The sequence below is a fragment of the Haemorhous mexicanus genome, chromosome 13 (assembly GCF_027477595.1).
Source record: "Haemorhous mexicanus isolate bHaeMex1 chromosome 13, bHaeMex1.pri, whole genome shotgun sequence".
Taxonomy (NCBI): domain Eukaryota; kingdom Metazoa; phylum Chordata; class Aves; order Passeriformes; family Fringillidae; genus Haemorhous; species Haemorhous mexicanus.
The window spans coordinates 20,491,080-20,510,543 of NC_082353.1; the positions used below are offsets into that span (position 1 = coordinate 20,491,080).

General features: G+C 41.9%; 1 protein-coding gene across 2 annotated transcripts in view; it reads right to left on the reverse strand.

The window, feature by feature from the left end:
• The window catches only part of MEGF11 (multiple EGF like domains 11), a 194,554-nt gene extending 188,884 nt beyond the window's left edge, over positions 1-5,670 (reverse strand). For both annotated transcript variants that reach the window (XM_059858705.1, XM_059858704.1), the window contains exons 1-2: positions 5,569-5,670; positions 3,963-4,063 (exon numbers count right to left, since the gene is read on the reverse strand). In XM_059858705.1, the coding sequence (XP_059714688.1) occupies positions 3,963-4,023 (61 nt within the window). In that variant the 5' untranslated portion in view covers positions 4,024-4,063; positions 5,569-5,670. The remainder of the gene's footprint in view (positions 1-3,962; positions 4,064-5,568) is intronic.
• Between the last annotated feature and the right edge of the window lie 13,794 nt (positions 5,671-19,464).

Below are 19,464 nucleotides of genomic sequence, written 5' to 3' on the forward strand. Positions count from 1 at the left end.
CCTGCTGATGCTTGTGACAATTGTAATGTGGAAAGCTGAATGTTGAGAAACAATCTGAGATCAATAATATCTTGGCCAAGAAAGGAAAGCACCATGAAATGGTCCATCTATAACTCTACTGAATTTTGGCAGGTTTGAAAGACAGATAAATGGCAGCAAATCAGATTGTTAAATCACTAATCCTGTCATTATTACATCCTGTCACATTGCATAGATTTAGACATTAGAAAAAGAGTGTAAGGTAGGAGAGTGAAGAAAACACTTAAAAGCTCAACTCAATCTGTGAAGAAAAGGTGAATTCCCAAATTTTGTTTCATGGTTGGTGCTTTTCAGCCCAAAAGTCAGCTGGCAGTGGCTGCTGCTCAGAGTCCCATCTGCCTTCCCTCTGATGTCAGGTCTCTGACCCTTTGTTCCCCACAAGAAGTGTCTCCTCTGTACAAATCTGTTGTGCAAGAATAAGATTAAAATGGACAGACTGAACAAAGCATTGGTCTCTCAGACAAAAATGCATCCATTTAGCACACAGGGCATCTTTCCACCTGACATATTCTTAAAGGGAACTATTCAATTACCATCTCCTCACAGGCTAAAGAGCACAAAAGAGCCATGTAATATTCTTTCTCCCTTTTTTTTTTGAGCAGCAAAGTATTCAGAGCTGCTTTATCTACCACAGATACTAATCTAGGCAATATAATTTTAAAACATCCTTACAAAAACCTTGAAGGGCAGTTGAACCCTGTGGTTGTTTAAAAAAAGATTTTCTGCAGTTTATGCATTTGCTCTGCCAAAAGCTTACCTTAGCATACAAAGTACAGTAAATCATAGCTGCTCTGATTTACTGCCCAGACTGTGCTGTTTGTTTTCAGGACAGCTCAGAGAAAAGCTCTGTCAAGTGTAAGAACATTCAGAGAAGGGGAATCGTTTTGCAAAGCTCCCACAATGGTAACAACATTTCTAAGATATCAGTAGAGGGAAAAAAAATGCAGATGTGCATTTGCAGCATTTTTCAGGGGGCATTTTTTGAATACGACTGCAACCCCAAAATATTTCAGGCCCTTTGGAGGCACAAAGACAATTTCATACTCCAAAACTGTTTAGCCTAAGCATTAATGGGGTGGCCAGTTGTATAATTTTCCAGGCAATCAGGTAAATTATTGGACCTTGTGCCTGAATTCCACATTTTGTGGGGCAGCAGCACATACAGATGCCAAAAAGGCAAAGAAGACACCGGAGAAGTGGCAGAGCAAGAAGCTCTGGATCAACGTGATTATTTAGAACTGAGGGTAGATTTTATTAGACTTAATATATTTAGTAAACCTCAACAGAAGGACAAAGATAAAACCATATATCTGACATCCTTTTGAAAGTTAGTAAATGAAAAGGGAGAAGATCAAAACAGTAGCTGAAAGCCTTCACTTCTGTTTTAAAATCCAAGAAACAGTCATTAATAAAGATTTAAACTCAGCCCTCTCTAGTCTAAACATGTCACTGTTAATTACAAAGCCATTTAACTTTTGCAAGAAATAAAGACTGCTATTAATGAAAGAAGAACCAATTAGCCTTTAATCTACACACTGTTTTTTAATCAAACTTTCTTTTGATCATCAGACTCACTGCAGGATGTATCTCCCCTCCCCATGTTGTAGTGGCTTCCATGATTGCTAATGGAATGGATTTTAAAGGGCTGGCTGAGCAGGAGGAGCCCTTTCTGCAGGGCTGGAGCTTCCCTCCTCTCCTGCCAGGGACAGCTCAGGAAAAGCTCAGAATTTGGTGTCCTGACCACCCTTGGAGCAGCTGCCTTTGGAGGAACAGCACTGAATGTGTCTGGAGGAACATGGGACACGAGTACTGGACAACCTCGTTAGGAAACAGCAAAAAAATACCAGTGTAAAGAGAAGTAAGAAATGGGATGGAAAAAGGCAAAAGCAGAGAAGTGCCTCCAGGAATGAAAATGGAATTCACTGCTGACTGCAAAGGATGATGAATGAGAGAATTTGCTTGTTGGCACAGGAACATATTGTGGAAAAACAAAACAAAAGAAATGGGATCGGGGCTTGATGTGTTACAAACCAAAGGGGTGACACGAAAAGGATCCCATTAGCAAAATATTGGGCCTCCAAACTGTTGCTTGAGGGCTCAGAGAATTTCAAGGAGGTTTTCTCTTTGGTTTGGGGTTTTTTGCTGTGTGGCCTCTTGCAGTAGCAAAATAATGAGTCCAAGCATCTGGAATCCATCATGATGGAGAACTTCTTCCCTGACATCATTTCCCCCTCGGCTGCTGTTGCTGCTGCGATCTCCGGGAAGGACAGAGAGCAGATGTCCCTGAGCACACACCAGGCTGATAATGAAATACAAGAACCTGACTCCTGCACATGTAAACAGCAGAGACAGTGTAACCATTATCTGCTCTGTGTCAAACACGGGGCTCTTGGTCTGACCAGATACCTGCTGCCTGCTCTGCATTAGCAAAATTTCAGTGTATGCTGCTCTTTCTCCACCACAGAAAGATAAAATTTGCCTGGCAGCAGCAAAACACTAAGTATTAATATTAACAAAGAAACCACCTCAAAACAAATGTTAATATCCTCAAAGAATCAGAAGGTCTGGAGAGATTTATTGTTGCGACAGTATGGCAATTAAAAAAAAAAGTTAAAGATAAAAAAATCAATAGATTGCAGGGAGAAAAGTGATAATAAATATGCTCTGTGACAGACAGGATTCTGAGTCATGAAATTCAAGACTGTAATAAAAGTATGTGGAACAAATGCTGACATGGTATTGACACCTGAGATATTTGAAGGTAGGTACATACTTACCATAGGAGGGGTTCCACCAAAGACAATAGGTTGCAATAAATGTTTTTCAGGACTTGACTAACAGCATTTTGCACTTCAAAAGATCAACTTATTACACTTTCTGTAAAATAATTCCAAAGCCTTATCTCAAAGGGCTGGTGATTTTTCACAGCCCAAACCCCTTGAATGTAACTGTTTGGCACAAAGGTCACTGAAAATGAGATCAGGGTCCATTCATGGTTTTCAGCTGCTCATGTATTACAATATGAGTTACAGGAACTCAGATAAAAACATCAACAGAGCTAAAAAGAAATAGTTGTTAAGCACAGTGCCAAGATATTTGAAGTTAGCTAGACAACTGTATCATTTTCACATTTATTTCATGGCATTATAAACCTGCTAATAAAATTTGGATTCTGATGCTGATCAAGATCTCTTTGTGTTTTTCTGGTGTCATAATCTCACGACACAAGACTTAGACAAGAGGTCCCTTCTCCACTCTCCTTTTGAGCACATGCAGAACACTCAGAAAGTTACAATACTGAAAACATGTGACACTAATGTACAGGGTATTTTTAATTAAATAAGCTCTTAGGCATTGCTGAAAGATCCATTTTGATTTTTGTCCCCCCTCATATTGACCTAAAACACTCCAGAGCTCTGTATTTATTTATACGGTATAGCTGGGAGAAAGTTCTTCTGACATTTGAGAAGCTTTAAACAGTTACATTGTTGATGGGAACCATTGTAAAAAAAATGAGATTTTAACTCATTTAACTCTTGAAGTAAGGTAAGAGGCAAGAGGTAAGAGGCAGAACCTTTACAGTGCTGCTTAAATTATGTGGTAGTTCATTCCTGAATGCTCTCAGTTCCCCTCATTCCTTAACATCGGTGAATACTTGCATTAATTACTCCCCAAAGTAAGCTCTGATTCAAGAAGGCACTAAGGGACTTCATTAACTCCCTCCCCAATGACTTCAGCCAAATTTTCCCTACTTACTTGAGACGCACATATCCAAACCACCCTGAAATATCCCGTCCTCGCAATTCTGCCTGCTATCAGCGCCAGCTGAAAGCCCTGAAAATCAACCCTGATGCAACAAATGTTTAATTAATCTCCAGCTGCTCCAAAGCCCCTGTGAGGGTGCCAGGGCCCTGGGTACATACGTATGCAGTAGTCCCCACTCTCGTAGTAGCCGGGGCAGCACTGCGAGCGCCGCCGGTACATCGTGCGCAGCCCCCTGCGATAGGCGGTCTTGTAGCTGATCCTGCAGCACGAGACACAAAACCACGGGACACTATTGAAAATCAATGCCTCCTGCTGCAATGATATTTGTGTTAAATTATAGTAAGGCTAGCATTCAATAATTATTTTTAAATGCATGAAAGCTTTTTGATAATAAACGCCACAATAAGGGAGCAATCGATACTTGTTTTGAAGCTTGAAATATGACTCGTGTTATGAGCATCGTGCTCGTGACAGCCACTGGAGCTCTTCCTGGGGCAGCTGCTGTCTTAAAACATTTTCCCAGTCCTGCTGCAAGGGCAAGGAGTTTCTTCAAGAATAAATGATTTATTTTTGCACATCAGCAAGGTCAGATCTCATCAGTGGAAGGAACAGAGTCTTCAGCAGAGACCACTGTGTCAGCTGCTACACAAAACCTTACCACAGTGGCAACTGCTCTCAATACACAGCTGAGAAGTTAACCCCGAGTGAATTGTTCCTGCTTGCTAACCCTCCCAAGGCACTCCCACCTTGCAAAGTGTCATTATAGTCCCAGTTCAGTATTTAAAGCCTGTTTTCCCCACCACAATACTGTGGTCCACAGAAATGAAAAGGTGTTTAGCATTCTGAAGCATTCCTACATTTATTCATAGCATTAGCAAGGATACCACCATAGAAAGGTAATATTTAACTGCATATTTAACAGCAAACACTTCAAAACAGCTTTGCTAGTTTATGGAAATTACCTCAATTGAACAGAATCTATTGTCCCTCATGTTGGATAAACTGATCGAATCTACTCTGCTGCACTCCAATCTATACAATATTCCAGAAAGCTCTGCAGCTCTGTTCACTTCCAAACACTGTAACACAGCAGCCAAAAAGCCAAGTGCCACAGTCCCACTGGGATGGTGCTGAACAGCCAACTTGCAACTGAATTCATGAGACTTGAGATAAAAAAAGGCTTCTAAAACCCCCTTGAAAGATTGTGAATATTAGTGGATATTTATTAGGATACTTTGGAAGCAGAATGAATAGAACAGAAATATCCTGCAGCCTGGGAAAAATTAACTCTTTGGTACAAGTTTTCATTCAGTCCTAGAATCAGAACCATCTTCATTTTACCTGATTTTCAGTGCAGATTTGGGTGCACTGATTCTAACACAGATTCATTCCTAATTACCACTAACCCTCAAATGCCTGATTATTTGCAATTTAGGAGGTGCATGGACTTCCTTTTACAAACCTGGACATGCACCAGTCACTTGGAAAAGAGAGTTGGTCAGGGAATAGACACTTCCAATCCCATGGCAGGGCCAGTGGAATGATACATTCTCCTGGATGGCCCCACAAGGGACTGACTACCACTTATCTCACTCAAACTTCAGGCAAAAATCTCTGTAGTTCTACTCAATGCCCTGGAATTCCAAACACACATCTTTGTGCACACATCTGTATTGGAGCACCACGAACATTTGGATAAACAAGAGGTGTGTGAGGAGATGAGAAGGCAGCAGGAAGCTCAGGTTTCTGAGGATGAGCTCTTACCTGTGCCTGGTGCACTTGAACCAGTTGAGGATGTCTGTGCATCGTGTGTAGTAGATCTGGTCAAAGGGGTGAGCGTAGGATTCCTGCACGGTCACGGCGTAGCTGAGGGTGGACAAGGAAAGAGGTGAGAGGCTGTGAAAGGCTGCAGCTCCCTGTATCTGCTGCTCCTGGAACTCCAGTATGGAACATATTTCCATCAAGAATCTTAGAAATTTGGGTATCAGCAAAGAGCAGAAAAGGGCTTCCTTCTGCTAGACCTCTTCTTGAAGTTAGGAAATGTTTGGCTTCATGACTGATATAGGCATAGAGATATCACTGTGAGCAATAAACCATTCTCTTTTAGGAACAAAACAAATATTACTAAAATTCATGGAAATTTAGAAGGTGAAAAGTGAATGGATATGGACAAAACCTGAGCAACTTGGTGAGAAATCACTGAGCTCCAACAATAGCAAGAACCGAGCAATCCTCCCAAAACACCACTTAGCCATGCAACAGGTTCTATGTTCATTGTTGTTTGGGTCTCTCACATGATACAAAAACCCAGGTCTCATCCTGGGGCCAGTGGTGGCAGAGCAGTGCCCCACAGCAGGTGTGTGAAGTGCTCAAGGGACTCCTCTCTCAGGTGCTGATCTGGACACAGGGCCCACTTTATCAGACCTGCAGCATCTTTGGAGAACAATACACAAATCACCCTAGGCAGGTCAAGACCCAGGAATTAGATCCTCTAGGTCACTCATTATATGGATTGTCTTAATTCTGCAGCTGATTTCCCTCTCATCAGCAGGACTGCAGATGTGATTAAGCCCTGGGAGATTGCACCAACAAGGCAATACCAAGATATTTGCTTGGAGGGGTTGAGTGGCTTGAAATCGAAGATTGGGCTGTTCCTGCCAGGCTTGTCATGTCCCTTCTAGACAAGCCAAGGTTCCCCTAGATGCTGCTTTGCCCTCTGTCACTGTTTGCTGGATTTGACAACAATGTTTTACTTCTGCTAATGCCAAAATATAAAATATTTACATTGCTCATTTTTAATGTAAGACAGTAACACTTGCAAATCTCAATTATTATTTTACGATCCCGTTTATTATCCAGCAATAGCCCGAACAATCTTTTCCCTTTGATTTATTAACATCTAACTAACAAAGTCATCTTGGTCAGTACAACCAATCAATTTTGGTATTTAATTTTTGTTTCTCCTTGATTGGGTCTCTAGGTTGCTGACTTTCTTCAGACAAAATCAATATTTTATTCCTGTGCTCTGAATGCACTTCCAGCACGCAGACTGCAAAATCCCTTTCCTGTACAGTTTTTGCTTTGCAATTGCATTATCTACAATGAGTTAATTCTCTAATTAAGGCCTCAAAACATAGTCATTAAAGACAATCCTATTTTTACCTTTGTTAAGGGGTGTATTTTGCTGAAGTGTACAGCAATTCAGATTTGTGTGGAATTGAACCAGAGAGCAGGACTGGAAATGTAGCAAGTTAAACTGAGAAGTACAGGACCTTTAGCCTCTGCAAACAGCCCCTGTTGAGCGTGAACCCCATCAAAGGCTGTGGGTTTCTCTGTGCTCACAGGAACTGGCCTGCTCAGATCCACTTTTAGGACCAGGACACTGGAACAAGAGAGAGAACAAGAAATTCCAGGGCCTTTCATGTTCAGTGCTTTCATTCACTCTTTGATGCTGACAGGAACTTGACAGGAAGAGCCCTGAAGTTCAGGCCAGACAAAAACAGCCAGGATGTTGCAGCAGGAAGAGCTTCAAACTTTCTTGCTGGACAACAAGCAGAAAAAAGCAGGACAGAACAAGGCCAGTATTTCTGTGGCTCTCTCCATGGTGGATGCAAACACTTCAGTGCACTCCTCCCGCTCAGACTCTGGAGGAACTTCCCAAAGGGCACAGGGGGATGTGGTCAATAGCTGCAGCCTTAGAACCCATTCTCTGGAGTGATCCAAACCCTCCAAGGCACTCCAAAGCACTATTTCTGTAAAGCAAATCTCTTTTCTGAGATGTGGTGGTATTTACCAAATTATGGCTCTCAGCTTGCCTTCTAAATGTAAAAATATGAAATGGATGATTAAAAAAATAAAAGTTGGCAGGTTACACATTACCTTTCCCAGTGACTACAAACATTTGGATCATCTGGATTAAGGGACAGAGTAGTTTTAAGCAGGAAAGTCAGAATAAGCCCTCTCAGAATCCACTGGAACAGCACAGGTGCCACCATTGTTGTACCTAGAGAAAGAGAAGAAAGTAGAACCATTAGAGACAATTTTGAAGAAAATATCCTTCTAGGCCTTTTCCTCCTTACTTTTGTGCAAATCCAAATACTGTGGAGCTATTCAGAAAGTGAAATACTTAAAAAAGCAATCAACTAAACAGTAAAATGCTTTAAAAGTTCAAATCCATTCTAAAAGGAATTTATACATTTAAACCTAATAAAAGCAATGAATTTGATTATTAAGCCACCCAAGATATTGATAGCCCAAATGATTCTTCCAAAGAACATTTCTGATACTGATTATTTTTATGACAGGCTGTCTGTACTGACAAATAAATCACTGAGGTATTAGAGCAATCTATTCTTCCATCAACCTACAGGCAAGTGGGAGAATACCCAAATGCCCCCTTTGATTTATTTAAATGGGGTTTACAGGTGTCAATATGGTCTGGATGTGAGACTCGTGTTTATTGCATGATGGAAGGAAAATCAATGCACTCCTCAAGCCCTGGATGGGGAACCACTGAGAATTACAGAGGTCAGTGCATTGGGGCACTTTACACAGAATACTGAACGTGCAATAAAAATATTTGCATTGAAGCTGGAAAGAGGTTGTACAAAATTCACTGGGTGTGGTCTCTTCATCCCCTTCCTGTTCATCTGTTAAATGTACTGACTTACATCTTCTTGGGGCTTTGAAACCAAAGCTGTGGTGTTGGTCTAGAAGTCTTCAATGACACCAATCAAAAATTCAAAATAGATGGAAAATAAAATTGCTTTTTTTTGTAACAGCATTAGAGGTGTTAATCTGTAAAACATTAAGTCAGGAAAAAGTATTTTTAAATATCCATTTCAGGCATTTACATGGACACATAATTCACCACTCAAATCAGAAGTCCTAGAAATTATTCCTGGCAACAAGATTGCCCTAAAAATAGATTGAATCTTCATATGATCATCAAAAAAACACATGGCTCATTGCCTCAGGGTCCAGAACAGCAAAGGGATGTTAAGAGGTTTGCTCTGCAGGGCCCTGATATACAGCCCAGCATAAAGAAGCCATCACAAAGCAGAATGAAGAGCCAGGAAACTGCTCAGAAATTGCCTCCTGACCCAGAGCCTTCTGAGCCAGTTCAAGGACACCCATTGCCTTTAGTGGATTCAAGTCAAAATCCCAATGGGAGCAATAGCTCATCTTTTAAATAATTCCTAGAGCACTGCTAAACCCAAAGATAGGTCTTAAGCCATGTAAGTCATATTAGTGTTAATTAACATGATTTAATGCTAATGTTCCTCATGAAATGGTTTTAAGTCAAGGAGTGACCATTTTTTACCTGTGGGCTTTTCCAGAGTCCCACAGCAACAATGCAAAAGCTTAGTCTGGAAATCCAGAGGGCTGACAAGGCAAGGATGTATTTGTGGAGAAGCCAGTGCTTTATCCCTGTCCTGGGCACTGCATGTCCATGGAGGAAAAGTGTCTGCTGGGGCTGAGCTGCCAAAATTCCCAATGCTCCAACAGTCAGAGCTGTGGGAGAGCAGAGCTGAACATTCCCTGAGCACAGCATGGACAATGGGTGTGAACAACCCAAGGATGAGGCTGCACAAACTGGCAGCCCTTTAACACAAATCCCTCCCAAAATGCCTTTATTTGTGACACTGGCAGCACTGCAATAATGCCAAAGCAAGGGGATAAGTGTGTTTTGGCACTGTATTTCCAGGTTGTAATTTACCTTTACCCTCCTTCTTCATCCTCTGCACCTTTGGTACAGGGCAGGGCGGAGCAAATGGGGCTAAAGGAAAGCTCCTTCTGATGGGCAGGTGTGGGCAAAGCTGCTCCAGGAAATGCAAGTCTTCAGAGAGGGCTTAAATCTAAACACAGTTCTGTGCTCAGTTTGTTAACTTCTGGAGAGCATCAACAGCCTGGCTCCGTGCTACATTAATTACAGGCAGAAAGGCAGCCTGACTTTAAATCAGTAATTCATTGCCTGCTTTTGCTTTCCATCAGTTATCAGGAACTGAAAGGTAAATAATAATTAATTCAAGCTAGAAATCAAACTTCTCCCCCACTCCAATTTTTTCTCCTTCAGTACCAAGTGAAGCCAGTGCCCTTGAGTTCAGGAGAAAGCAAACCTTCAAGAAAGATTTGCTTAGAATACACCAGATGCTAAGAAAGAGGCTCTTAAGATCACTCATTCTTGCTGAAAACTACCCATTCTTTATATTGAATTTTATATATCCTTTATATTAAAGTACTCCCTACAAAATAAAAATAAATGAGAATAGAGCCCTGCTGCCTCACTCACTCTAAAGAGAATGAGGTCTAAAGCAGTCCCATATTTGAATTCTGTAGTTCCCAGAGACCTCAATTTGTTCTTAAGGAAATGATGCCTCAGTTTAGTTTTTAAATCAAACAAATGTCAAAGAATTATTTATAAGCCCTAATAGCACCCAGAATATTTTTTTGCTGTGTATTAGAAAGAGGTTCCAAACTGTTTTCTAAACTTTTATTGCTAATGCTCTGTTATTATCTGTTTGTGAGGGAGCTGCTTTGTGTCATTAATTTCTTAACTTGGTAAGTCAGAACCATCCAACTCCCCAAATCCAGCAGAACCTCATTCATCTCAAGCGTCTCTTCTTGTAACTCAAATGAAATATTTCACTTTGATCACTGTTAATAGAAAAGCCCTCACACCAAAATGGAATAGTTGCTATTAAAGGAGTCAGAATAAAACTCTAAAAATAGGAGCACACATATTAAAAACCAATATCAAAGAAGAATCCAGTAATGACATCTAATGCTGGGCTTTCAGCTTTCCCTGCTCACCATAGCACACAGGAAATTCCTGCCTCAAATTCAGTGTTTGGGGCAGATTCTCCAAGGAGGCAGCACCAGCCCTGAGGGGGATAATGCCTGTACCTTCATTAAAGCTACAGGCAAATTATTGCAACATTTCCAGGTCTGCCACTCTCTCAGGACAGGCAGCCTGGGGGGCTGAACACCCAGATAAATGACACAAAGGTTGTCTGTGCAATCCCCACAAGGACTCTGAACTTTATGTCTCTCCAGGCCTGATTTTTCTTTTCAGAAGTGAAAGATGTCAATTTAGGTAAAATTTGGGAAGAGTCTTTCAATCCAAAGGACAACCAGGTGGTTTTTCACAAGTGTCTCACTCTGTTAATTATAACTGATGAGGTATCTGCTACTCCTTAAGCCATTTTCTCCTATCTTCCTCCTTTTTGAAAAACTTCACTGTTTCACCTACAATATTTGTACAAGTCATTGGTTCCATAACAAAAGAAAGGAAAGCTCCAAATCCTAGCTACAGAAAATCTAGTTGGTGGCAAATCATTAATTTATTTGTCTGTGGAGTCTCTTTACAAAAAACCTTCTTTGAGGAAACTGCTGGGGTTTGCAGAGACCTCGAGATGCAGATGAGCCTTTAAACTTCATGAACATCAGTGTGGAAAAAGCATTACCCCTGAAGGTAGGACCTACCTGCAAAGAAAATAGGACCTCAAAGAATCCTTGCTGGGTGAAATAAATATCCTATAGAGCTTTTTCTAGATGTTGAGGACTTGGTTTTGGTAATGTTCTTGTGAAAAAAAGACCAGCGTGTAATTTAAGTGGCCAAGGGGAAAAAAAAGAAACCCAAACCTTACAGGTTCAATTTCTCCTCTACTTCCATGTCTGACAGGCTAGAAAATCTAACTAAAAATGACCATTGGAGACTTTCCTGTTCAGGGCCTGAAGTGGTGAAACATTTCATTTTGACATCTCTGTCATAAAATATTTCATAACATGACTTTGACATGAAATTCAAAAAGAATTTCCAGTCCATGACAGAGTTCTAAATTGAATGTTTTTCCCTCAATTTGGGAGGAAGTGAGCTCTAAACCAAGCAAAAAAAACCCCCAATTTTGTGTCTAGCTGTAAGCAGAGGTGTCTTTCACTAGCAAACACCTTTCTTAAATCCTTCTGTACTTCTGAAGATCATAAAGTTGAAATGTTTATGCAGTCAGTTAACCTAGGCTGAATTTTCCCCCCAAATTTCCAAGTGACTCATTTAGCAAAGAGTCATGTTACAAAGTCTTACCTTAAAGTGCTAAAAATTCCCAGTGGATCCTGTTTTTACAGATCCCCAGCACATGGAGACACAGGGCACATCAACGGGAGAGTGGGAGAAAGCTCTTGGGAAGTCTCTTGGCCCTGGGAGCAATCGGGAAAAACAGATAACTGGGTCAGTGGAAATGAGTTTGAGGGTGTGGAAACAAATCAAGGCAGAAATGGGACAAAACATTCAAAATAATCAGATAACAGAACATAATTGTGCTATTTCAGACCAATCCCACCATCCTGCTTTCAGGCAAGAGCAAGGAACTCAGAAAGAGTGGAAGAACACATTCCTCTTACACCCGCCCAGCCTCCAGAAATTTGTTTCCTGTCATTTCCTCCCTAATTTTGTTCCCATACAGACTTTTCCTTCATTGATATCCTAACCAGAAAGTCCACTTTCTTTCAGGAAGTTTGATGTGAGACCTTGTAAAAGTCTTCTGGAAATCTAACTGCACCTTCTTGATGCTCATGTTTATTTTGAAGGGCTTTTACAGGTTAAAAGGCTTTACAAAGCCATGTTGATTCTTCAAAAATGTATTACATGCATCAAGATAAATAATTCTGTTCTTAACTCTCGTTTCTACCAAACAGGAAAATGAGGTGTGCCAAAATGAAAATGGATCCAAGTATTTGTGTGGGAGCAATTGAGGGAAATGCAAGAGAGTGGTTGAGCCAGGAAACAAAAAGTTGGATTTCACTGGAGAAGCATTAAAGTGACGGAGTGTTTGCTGATTACACTATTTTAGTCTCTAAGTAGTAGCAAGCTTCCAACAAGCTGCCCTTAGTGGCATTCCTTCTTCTCATCCCATCTGAAATTTTCATGATAGTTTAGGCAAGGGATCATTTAAACACACACTTCATTTGGCTCCACATCAGATTTTGTTCGAAACAAGCTGTTATGAAAGCTAAATGAGGCCACGAGTTTCAAAACTGATCAGGGTTTTTTGGACGCCTCCATTTATGATTAATAACTTGAGATACCATGAAAGGACTGGATAATTTGCAGAGCTCAGGATACCTGCTCAGAACAGCTTGTTTTAATCTGGGCAGTCAAGAACAAATCCATTCAACCTCACTAGTCACCTCTAAAAGTTGTTGTCATGACCAGCAGAAATATTGCCGGTGACAGGTTGTGGTTTTGTTTGTTTTTTAATGAAAATTTAAAGCTGTTTTAAACAGATAAACACTTCCAGGAAGGATCAGGTACTGAATACAAAAGCACTGACAATGTGATTCTTATCATCTGAGCACAGAGAAATGCAAGGGATGGAAGAAGTGGCAGAAACAGCAGACTGTGCCCTGGGCTGCTGTGTTCCCTCTGCTGGCACCTTGCACGATGCAAGAGACAGGAGACAAGAATTAACATGTCATTAACAAGACTTGGGAAATGAAAGAATAAACACAAAAGTCTGAGATTTGCACAGTTTATGGGGAAATCCTACATCTGAGTCCTGTGTGCTCAGTCTCCACAGCCACCTCTGCTACACCATCCTGTGAAGTGGGTGCTGTTCAGTACCAGCACAGGAACTAACTCCATTTCCAAGATCTCATTTTAGAGGCTCTATTTTAAAGCCTGAATAAACACACCAGGGTCATAATTGCTGCAGTGCCCTCATGGCTCTCCCTTATACTCTCTGAGCCACAGTTGCTCAGTTTTCCAAAACTGGGCTGGGGGGCTGATTTCAATGGAAGCTGAACATCCAAAACTCTCAAGTTGCTTTAAATTTCTAAGCTCTAAAATACATCAGTGTAAGTTGTGCTTGTTGGAGAGAACACTGTTACATTTCCAGGGGTAACTTGTGGAGTCTGCAGATCTGCTTCAGTGCTAACGCTTTCGGAGCTGACTTCTGGAGTCATCAGGAGCTTGGCCACAGCTAAGTGAGAATAAATAATGAAGTAAGTGCTGCTTAATCTATCAAATGTTATTTTTGGAAGCTCAAGATTGTTCCTTCAGTGCTCTCAGAGGAAAACTGGGTCAAAATACCAGAGATGTGTCAGAGGCAAGGAATCTGGGCAATTACTTCAGTTATGGCCAATGAAATATGTTTATCAAGACAAAGGCTGCTGGATGTGTCTGGGCCTCTGCTTAAATCCCTCTGGCAAAGATTCCAGGCCTGACACGGGCTTAGCAGAGTGGGCTGGGCTGAGGTGGCTCAAATTCCCCCCAAGTTCTGCAGCCAGTGTTTTCCATCTGAGCCCACACAGCACTGGGCTCTGGAACTTCAGGTGGAATTAAGGACAGTCAAGCTCTCAGGATCTTCCCCAGGGAAAGAGGACTGGCCAACCTGCCAGGTGCTTTGAAAATAAACTTGTTACAAGCTGATAAGTGTTAATACACTGAGGCAACAACATGCAAACATGTTTGGCACTGCTCATCCCCTCCATGAGATTATCATCAGCATACAAAGAGGTGCAGACTGGATTTTTTCTGTTCTTACACAAACTCCATGAGCACTTGTGCAAAGCACAACTACCTATCCAAAAAGCTATTATTCACCACAATACTAAACTTCTTTTTCTTAAATAATTGAACAGTTAATCAATAGTCCAGCAGAAATATAATGAAAAAATTGCATTAACAACACCTAAAAACACTGCTGAACCGGTGCCCAAATCCACATAATTGCTGGCTCCTTTTCAGAAAGGTCAGCTTGGAAAAAGACTTGCTGTGATTTTCTGCCCATAATTTTATCCTTGTATACTCGACTACCAGTGTAAAACTGGAAGCCAGCCCTTTGAACATTTGGCCCTTGAAGTTATCAATGCAAACTGAAGCCCACTGAAATGTTGGTGCTCCTGGGAGTGCTAAGCCTGAGCTGTCCCTCCAAGCCCTGCCAGGGACAGGGGCTGACCTTCCTCTGGCACCCATTGCCCTAAGCAGCTTGGTGCTGCAAGGCTACGAAGGCAAAACCCTGGGCCCTGAAGGATTTCACCACAGACACTGTCCTGCAGGCTGGGAGACCCTCCTGGGGCAGCTTTCTCTGAACCCCCTCCTCTAAAACATGGAAAGCAAGGAAAGTCAGGAGGAGGCACTTTGTGCCTTTGGCTGCTCCCTGCACCTGAGAGCTGCAGCAGGGATGGCAGGAAGGGGCCAGGCTTGGTGTCCTCTCCACTGCTCCCAGAACTCTCACTCACTGGAATGTTAAAGCTGCTGGAATCTGTGTAGGGAGTCACTCTGGCTCCTGACTGAACAGTGTATTTATATTTCCTGTCCATGCCTTTTCAAAGATGCCTCCACAGACATTCCATCAGGAAAGTGTCTGACACTCATCAAAAAGCTCATCACTTTGAGAAGCCAAATGAGCTTGAATTGAGCTCACACCCAGCCACCCACCCAGCCCATGTGCAAGATGGCAAACAATTACAGCATATGCCTCCTGAGCCACTTGGAGCAACAAAGGCCTTGAATCCCCAGAGCACTCAGGATAAATAAAGCAATGCGAGTGTTACAGCCATGCCCAGATGAGGAATAATGTCTCCAAATATTTCATTTAAAAACCTCAACTGGTTATTCCAACAGACTTTGTTACAGCATTTAAAGAGTGCACATAAAGTTGACCTGAAAATCACAGTAACAAGCAACAAAATAAAAGGATGTTCAATAGACACACCATGAAATAAATTAACTGTGATCTGTGAAAGTGCTGTGAAAGTCAGAAAAGAAAAAAAGCCGTTTGAAAATGCAAAATATCCTTTACGGTTATATATTTTTTAAAATTACTTCTATTTGTCAAGAACAATTGACCCTTTCTTTTTGTCTTCATTTATCTCAGAAGAAAATAAAATGAAACAAACAGCAAAAAAGTCCCAAGTACAGTGAACAGCTGAGCCAGGGACAAATTAAGTAACACAGATTGATGGCTGTTGATCTACAGCAGTACCACCACATCCCAATGCTACAGCTCATATTTCATTTAAAGACCCATCTCCTCTTTTCCAGAAACAGCGCAGTATTTATGGGAGAAGGCTGATTTGCAAGCCTTGGAGCTGCACTGAAAATCCAGATTCAGTTTTTCCAGTGTGGCTGCGTGGCTTTAAGTTGGTGCATTGCTTGGACTTTCGAGGTACCAGTGCAACTAAAACAAAACCAAACACTGGAATGAAATTAACACCGAAACTAAAGATGTATTTTTTAAAAAATGCTGCAGACAAGGAAAAAAAATTTATCTTCAGTATCCTCACCAGGCAGAAAGGAAATAATGTTTGCTACCTCTGCATCTCCACCTTTACTGACCCCACTGGTCCAACTGCACATTATCCTCAGCTTCAGCTCTTCTCCTGGGGCTTTTCCCAGAGCTTTATCTTCCCTGGCACTCCCTATTACAGCAGCATACAGGTTTTCTCCTCCTGAATTCCATTCTCCTCTCAGCCTCTTGAAACCTTAATCTAAGAGTTTTTAATTTCATAGCTATTAAAGACACTGATATCCCAGAGAGAACATAACTTTTTCTGTGGATGTCTGGTAAGTGTAAGATAAACGTTCAATCAATTTTTAGATTTCTAATGGCTTAAGAATTAGAGTGGCCACGTAAAAACTGCCAATTTTACTTGAAATACAAGAGGTTTCCTCAGAAGCTGCAATAATCCTTTGTGCTTTCTTGTGTTTCTTACAGACACATCTGGAACACTGTCAATACTGGAGGATTGATATTTGGTTCAATCAAAGCCTCAAGTTAGAGGTCCACAAGATTTATCTGGTTTCCAGAGCATGCACAAGTCTGTGAGAATCAGGCTGCTTACTCGGGTGCCTGGCTATCAAGTGCCAGATTCAGGCATTCAACATGGAAAACAGCCTGAACAGATGTGCCCTTTGCTAGGATACAAAGCTGATGCCATGGAGAAGGTGTGAGAGGAAGATCTCTGGCAAGAGGAGTGCTGCACATCAAGGGCTACATCTGGGCTAGGGAAAGTCACTGCAAGAAGCAAAATCTCTCTGCAATCCAGACTAAAACTTGGATCTCTCAAGCACCCAGCACTGAGGGTGAGCCTCAGGCTACACCACCACAGAGGAGGCCCCTGATCACTCTCAGTGCAGCAGCTGCACCTGAACTGAGAGGGGTCTCAGTGGGTTGAGATGGGCAAGAACAGCAGCTGCAAATGCTCTCTGACAACAGCCAGGTCCTACAGTTCTGTCTCTGCTTTCTCCTCTCTGTGCCCCAAACTCCCAGCAGATCTGAAGAGTCCTCCAAAATCTCCTCACCTTTCCAGGAACCATCACAGACCCTGTTAGAGCAGTCACTGCAGAGATAAACGAGAACATGACCCCAGCTTTATTTAATTTTACATCACTATGCAAAGCTCTCGACTCTGCTGTCTCCATGACCTACTTTATCTATTGTTTATTTATTTTTTTTCTTTTTCCAGGAAACTCTTCATTAAGGATAAAAGCACCTGGCTTACAGTAACAGGGCACTGTGCAAAATATCTGTCAAAAAGTCAAGCAAGGAGCACTCATAAACTCATCAGAAAGAGCAAACCCACAGAGAACTGCAGGATTGCAAGGGAGTATCTTAGGTGGAAGAAAGGCAAAGAAGATGCACGGGCCAAAGTCTCTACTGGTGTAAATGGCTGAAGTCCATTGAGTTCTCTGTGCCAGTTTGAATCTGGGGAGAATCTGGATGTGCCAGCTCAGTCTGATGCAGATGGCACTGGAGCTGCTCAGGTTAGAGCCAGAGTCTGTTTGCTGGCAGGAAAACAGGAGCTGGGAAAACCACTATGGACAAAACCAGACCTGAACAACTGCTATGTGCAACTGCCCTGGCTTCCTCTTCTCCTTCTTCCTAAATTTGACACTAAAAACTTATTTAGCTGCTTTGAGAAAAAAGGTTATTGAAAATTATAAAAGAGAGAGTTTATGGGGAAATTTTAGGACTTAATTTTCTTCATTTTCAGATGTACTAATTAAGGTTTTTTCCTACCAGGTAAGACAAGCACAGTTTTCTCTGTGTGTTCTTTCCACATCATGCATGTACCATCTGCTGAGTCCTCTTACTGAGCCCCCTCCATAGCTTGTTCTCAGCTCCACTACTCTCAGATGACCAAGGAAAGCACTTTGTTACCAGCTCTTCATCAATCTTTCACCAGAGGCCAAAAAATCAGAGCTTAAAAATTGCTTACATTGTTTGGAACTTTGTGTAAAGTTTAACAGAGCTCACTGTGTGTTGAGGTGCTCTGAGCAAACACCACTTATCCTGCTAACCAAACCCAAGCCCTCCTCTCCACAAGTGGGCACACGAGGTGCTGGCTGGCAGGAAACAAGGGAGCTCCCCATTTTCCTCTCCCATCAGACACCAGCTTCAGCACAGGCAGGAAAAAGGCAGAAGCCTTGGGACTTTTGGCTTTGTTAGCACCACACTTGTGGAAAACCTTTATTTGTGTGAGCTGATGTTGATCTCCCTTGCAGAGCACAGCAGTAATGAAGGGTTTCTAAGCTCCCCACAGATTATTCTCCTCCTTCCACCTGCTGCAGTTCTTTAGGTACATGCTATGAGTCCTGTTTCCCTCTTCAGCCATTTTTTCTGACCATCATCTTCTAGGTGTTGTTATCTCACACACTGCTGGTCCAAAACCCCTCTGGAGAATTCCACTTAGAATTTTATGGCAACTTCTTCCCAGATCAACAGCCACTTGCCACATCTTCTTCACAGAACTCACTACAGGCAATTGTATCTCTATTTATTTAAACTTCAACCCAACTCACTCGGTCTCCAAGGGAACCTGTGCAGTTTCCATGCTCTTAGCTATGAATTCCAGCACCTGCTGGGACTCCAGGAGTGCCATGAGCTGCAGGGTAAAGAGTCAAGATTGTATAATTTAGTAATCCCTCCTTTGCCACAGAACAAACAAGTTTTCTCTGTGCATGAAAATGTTTGAGTGGAAGCAGGACAGGTGATTTTAAACTCTCCTCTGGCCACTCATTGGAATCTCAGTAGCCTGCACACCTCTCTTGTGTCTTACCACCTCTTCCTCCTCCTTCCTTCTTCCATGGCATTGCTTCCTTTTATGGAATTCCTTTCTTCAGATATGGAGAAGCTAAACTCCAGCTCATCTCCTCCTAACCCAACTCTTTCCATGATTTACTGCTGCCATAGCTGGGCCACACAAAGCTGGAGATGTTTAACAGCTGTGTATGAGCCAGAGAAATCACTGTCCAATTAAAAAACTGCCACAAGGAGTAAATATAAAAGCACAACACCAAACCACCTTAAAAAATCACTGATTACTAGTTTATAACCTGGGCCATCCAAAGAATAGCTCCTTACACTGATTTTTGAGGAATGTGCTGTTAATACACCTTGAAATACCCCTTGGGTTTCCTACCAAATGGAAGAGACACCGCAGCGTGTCCTCCTCATCTGCTGAGGAATGAAAGCCCTCATCCTGTGCCAAAGCAGACTCAGGCACAAACAGATGCAGGGAGAGGATGTGTTTTGCTCGTCTGTTTATTTGTTTAAGCTTGGAGCCCACCCACCAGCCCAGACATTCATTTCTCAGCCTGTTTCAATTCTTTGATTTGCTAACTAGGAAGTCAAACAGAAGGTGGGAGTAGGAATGAGT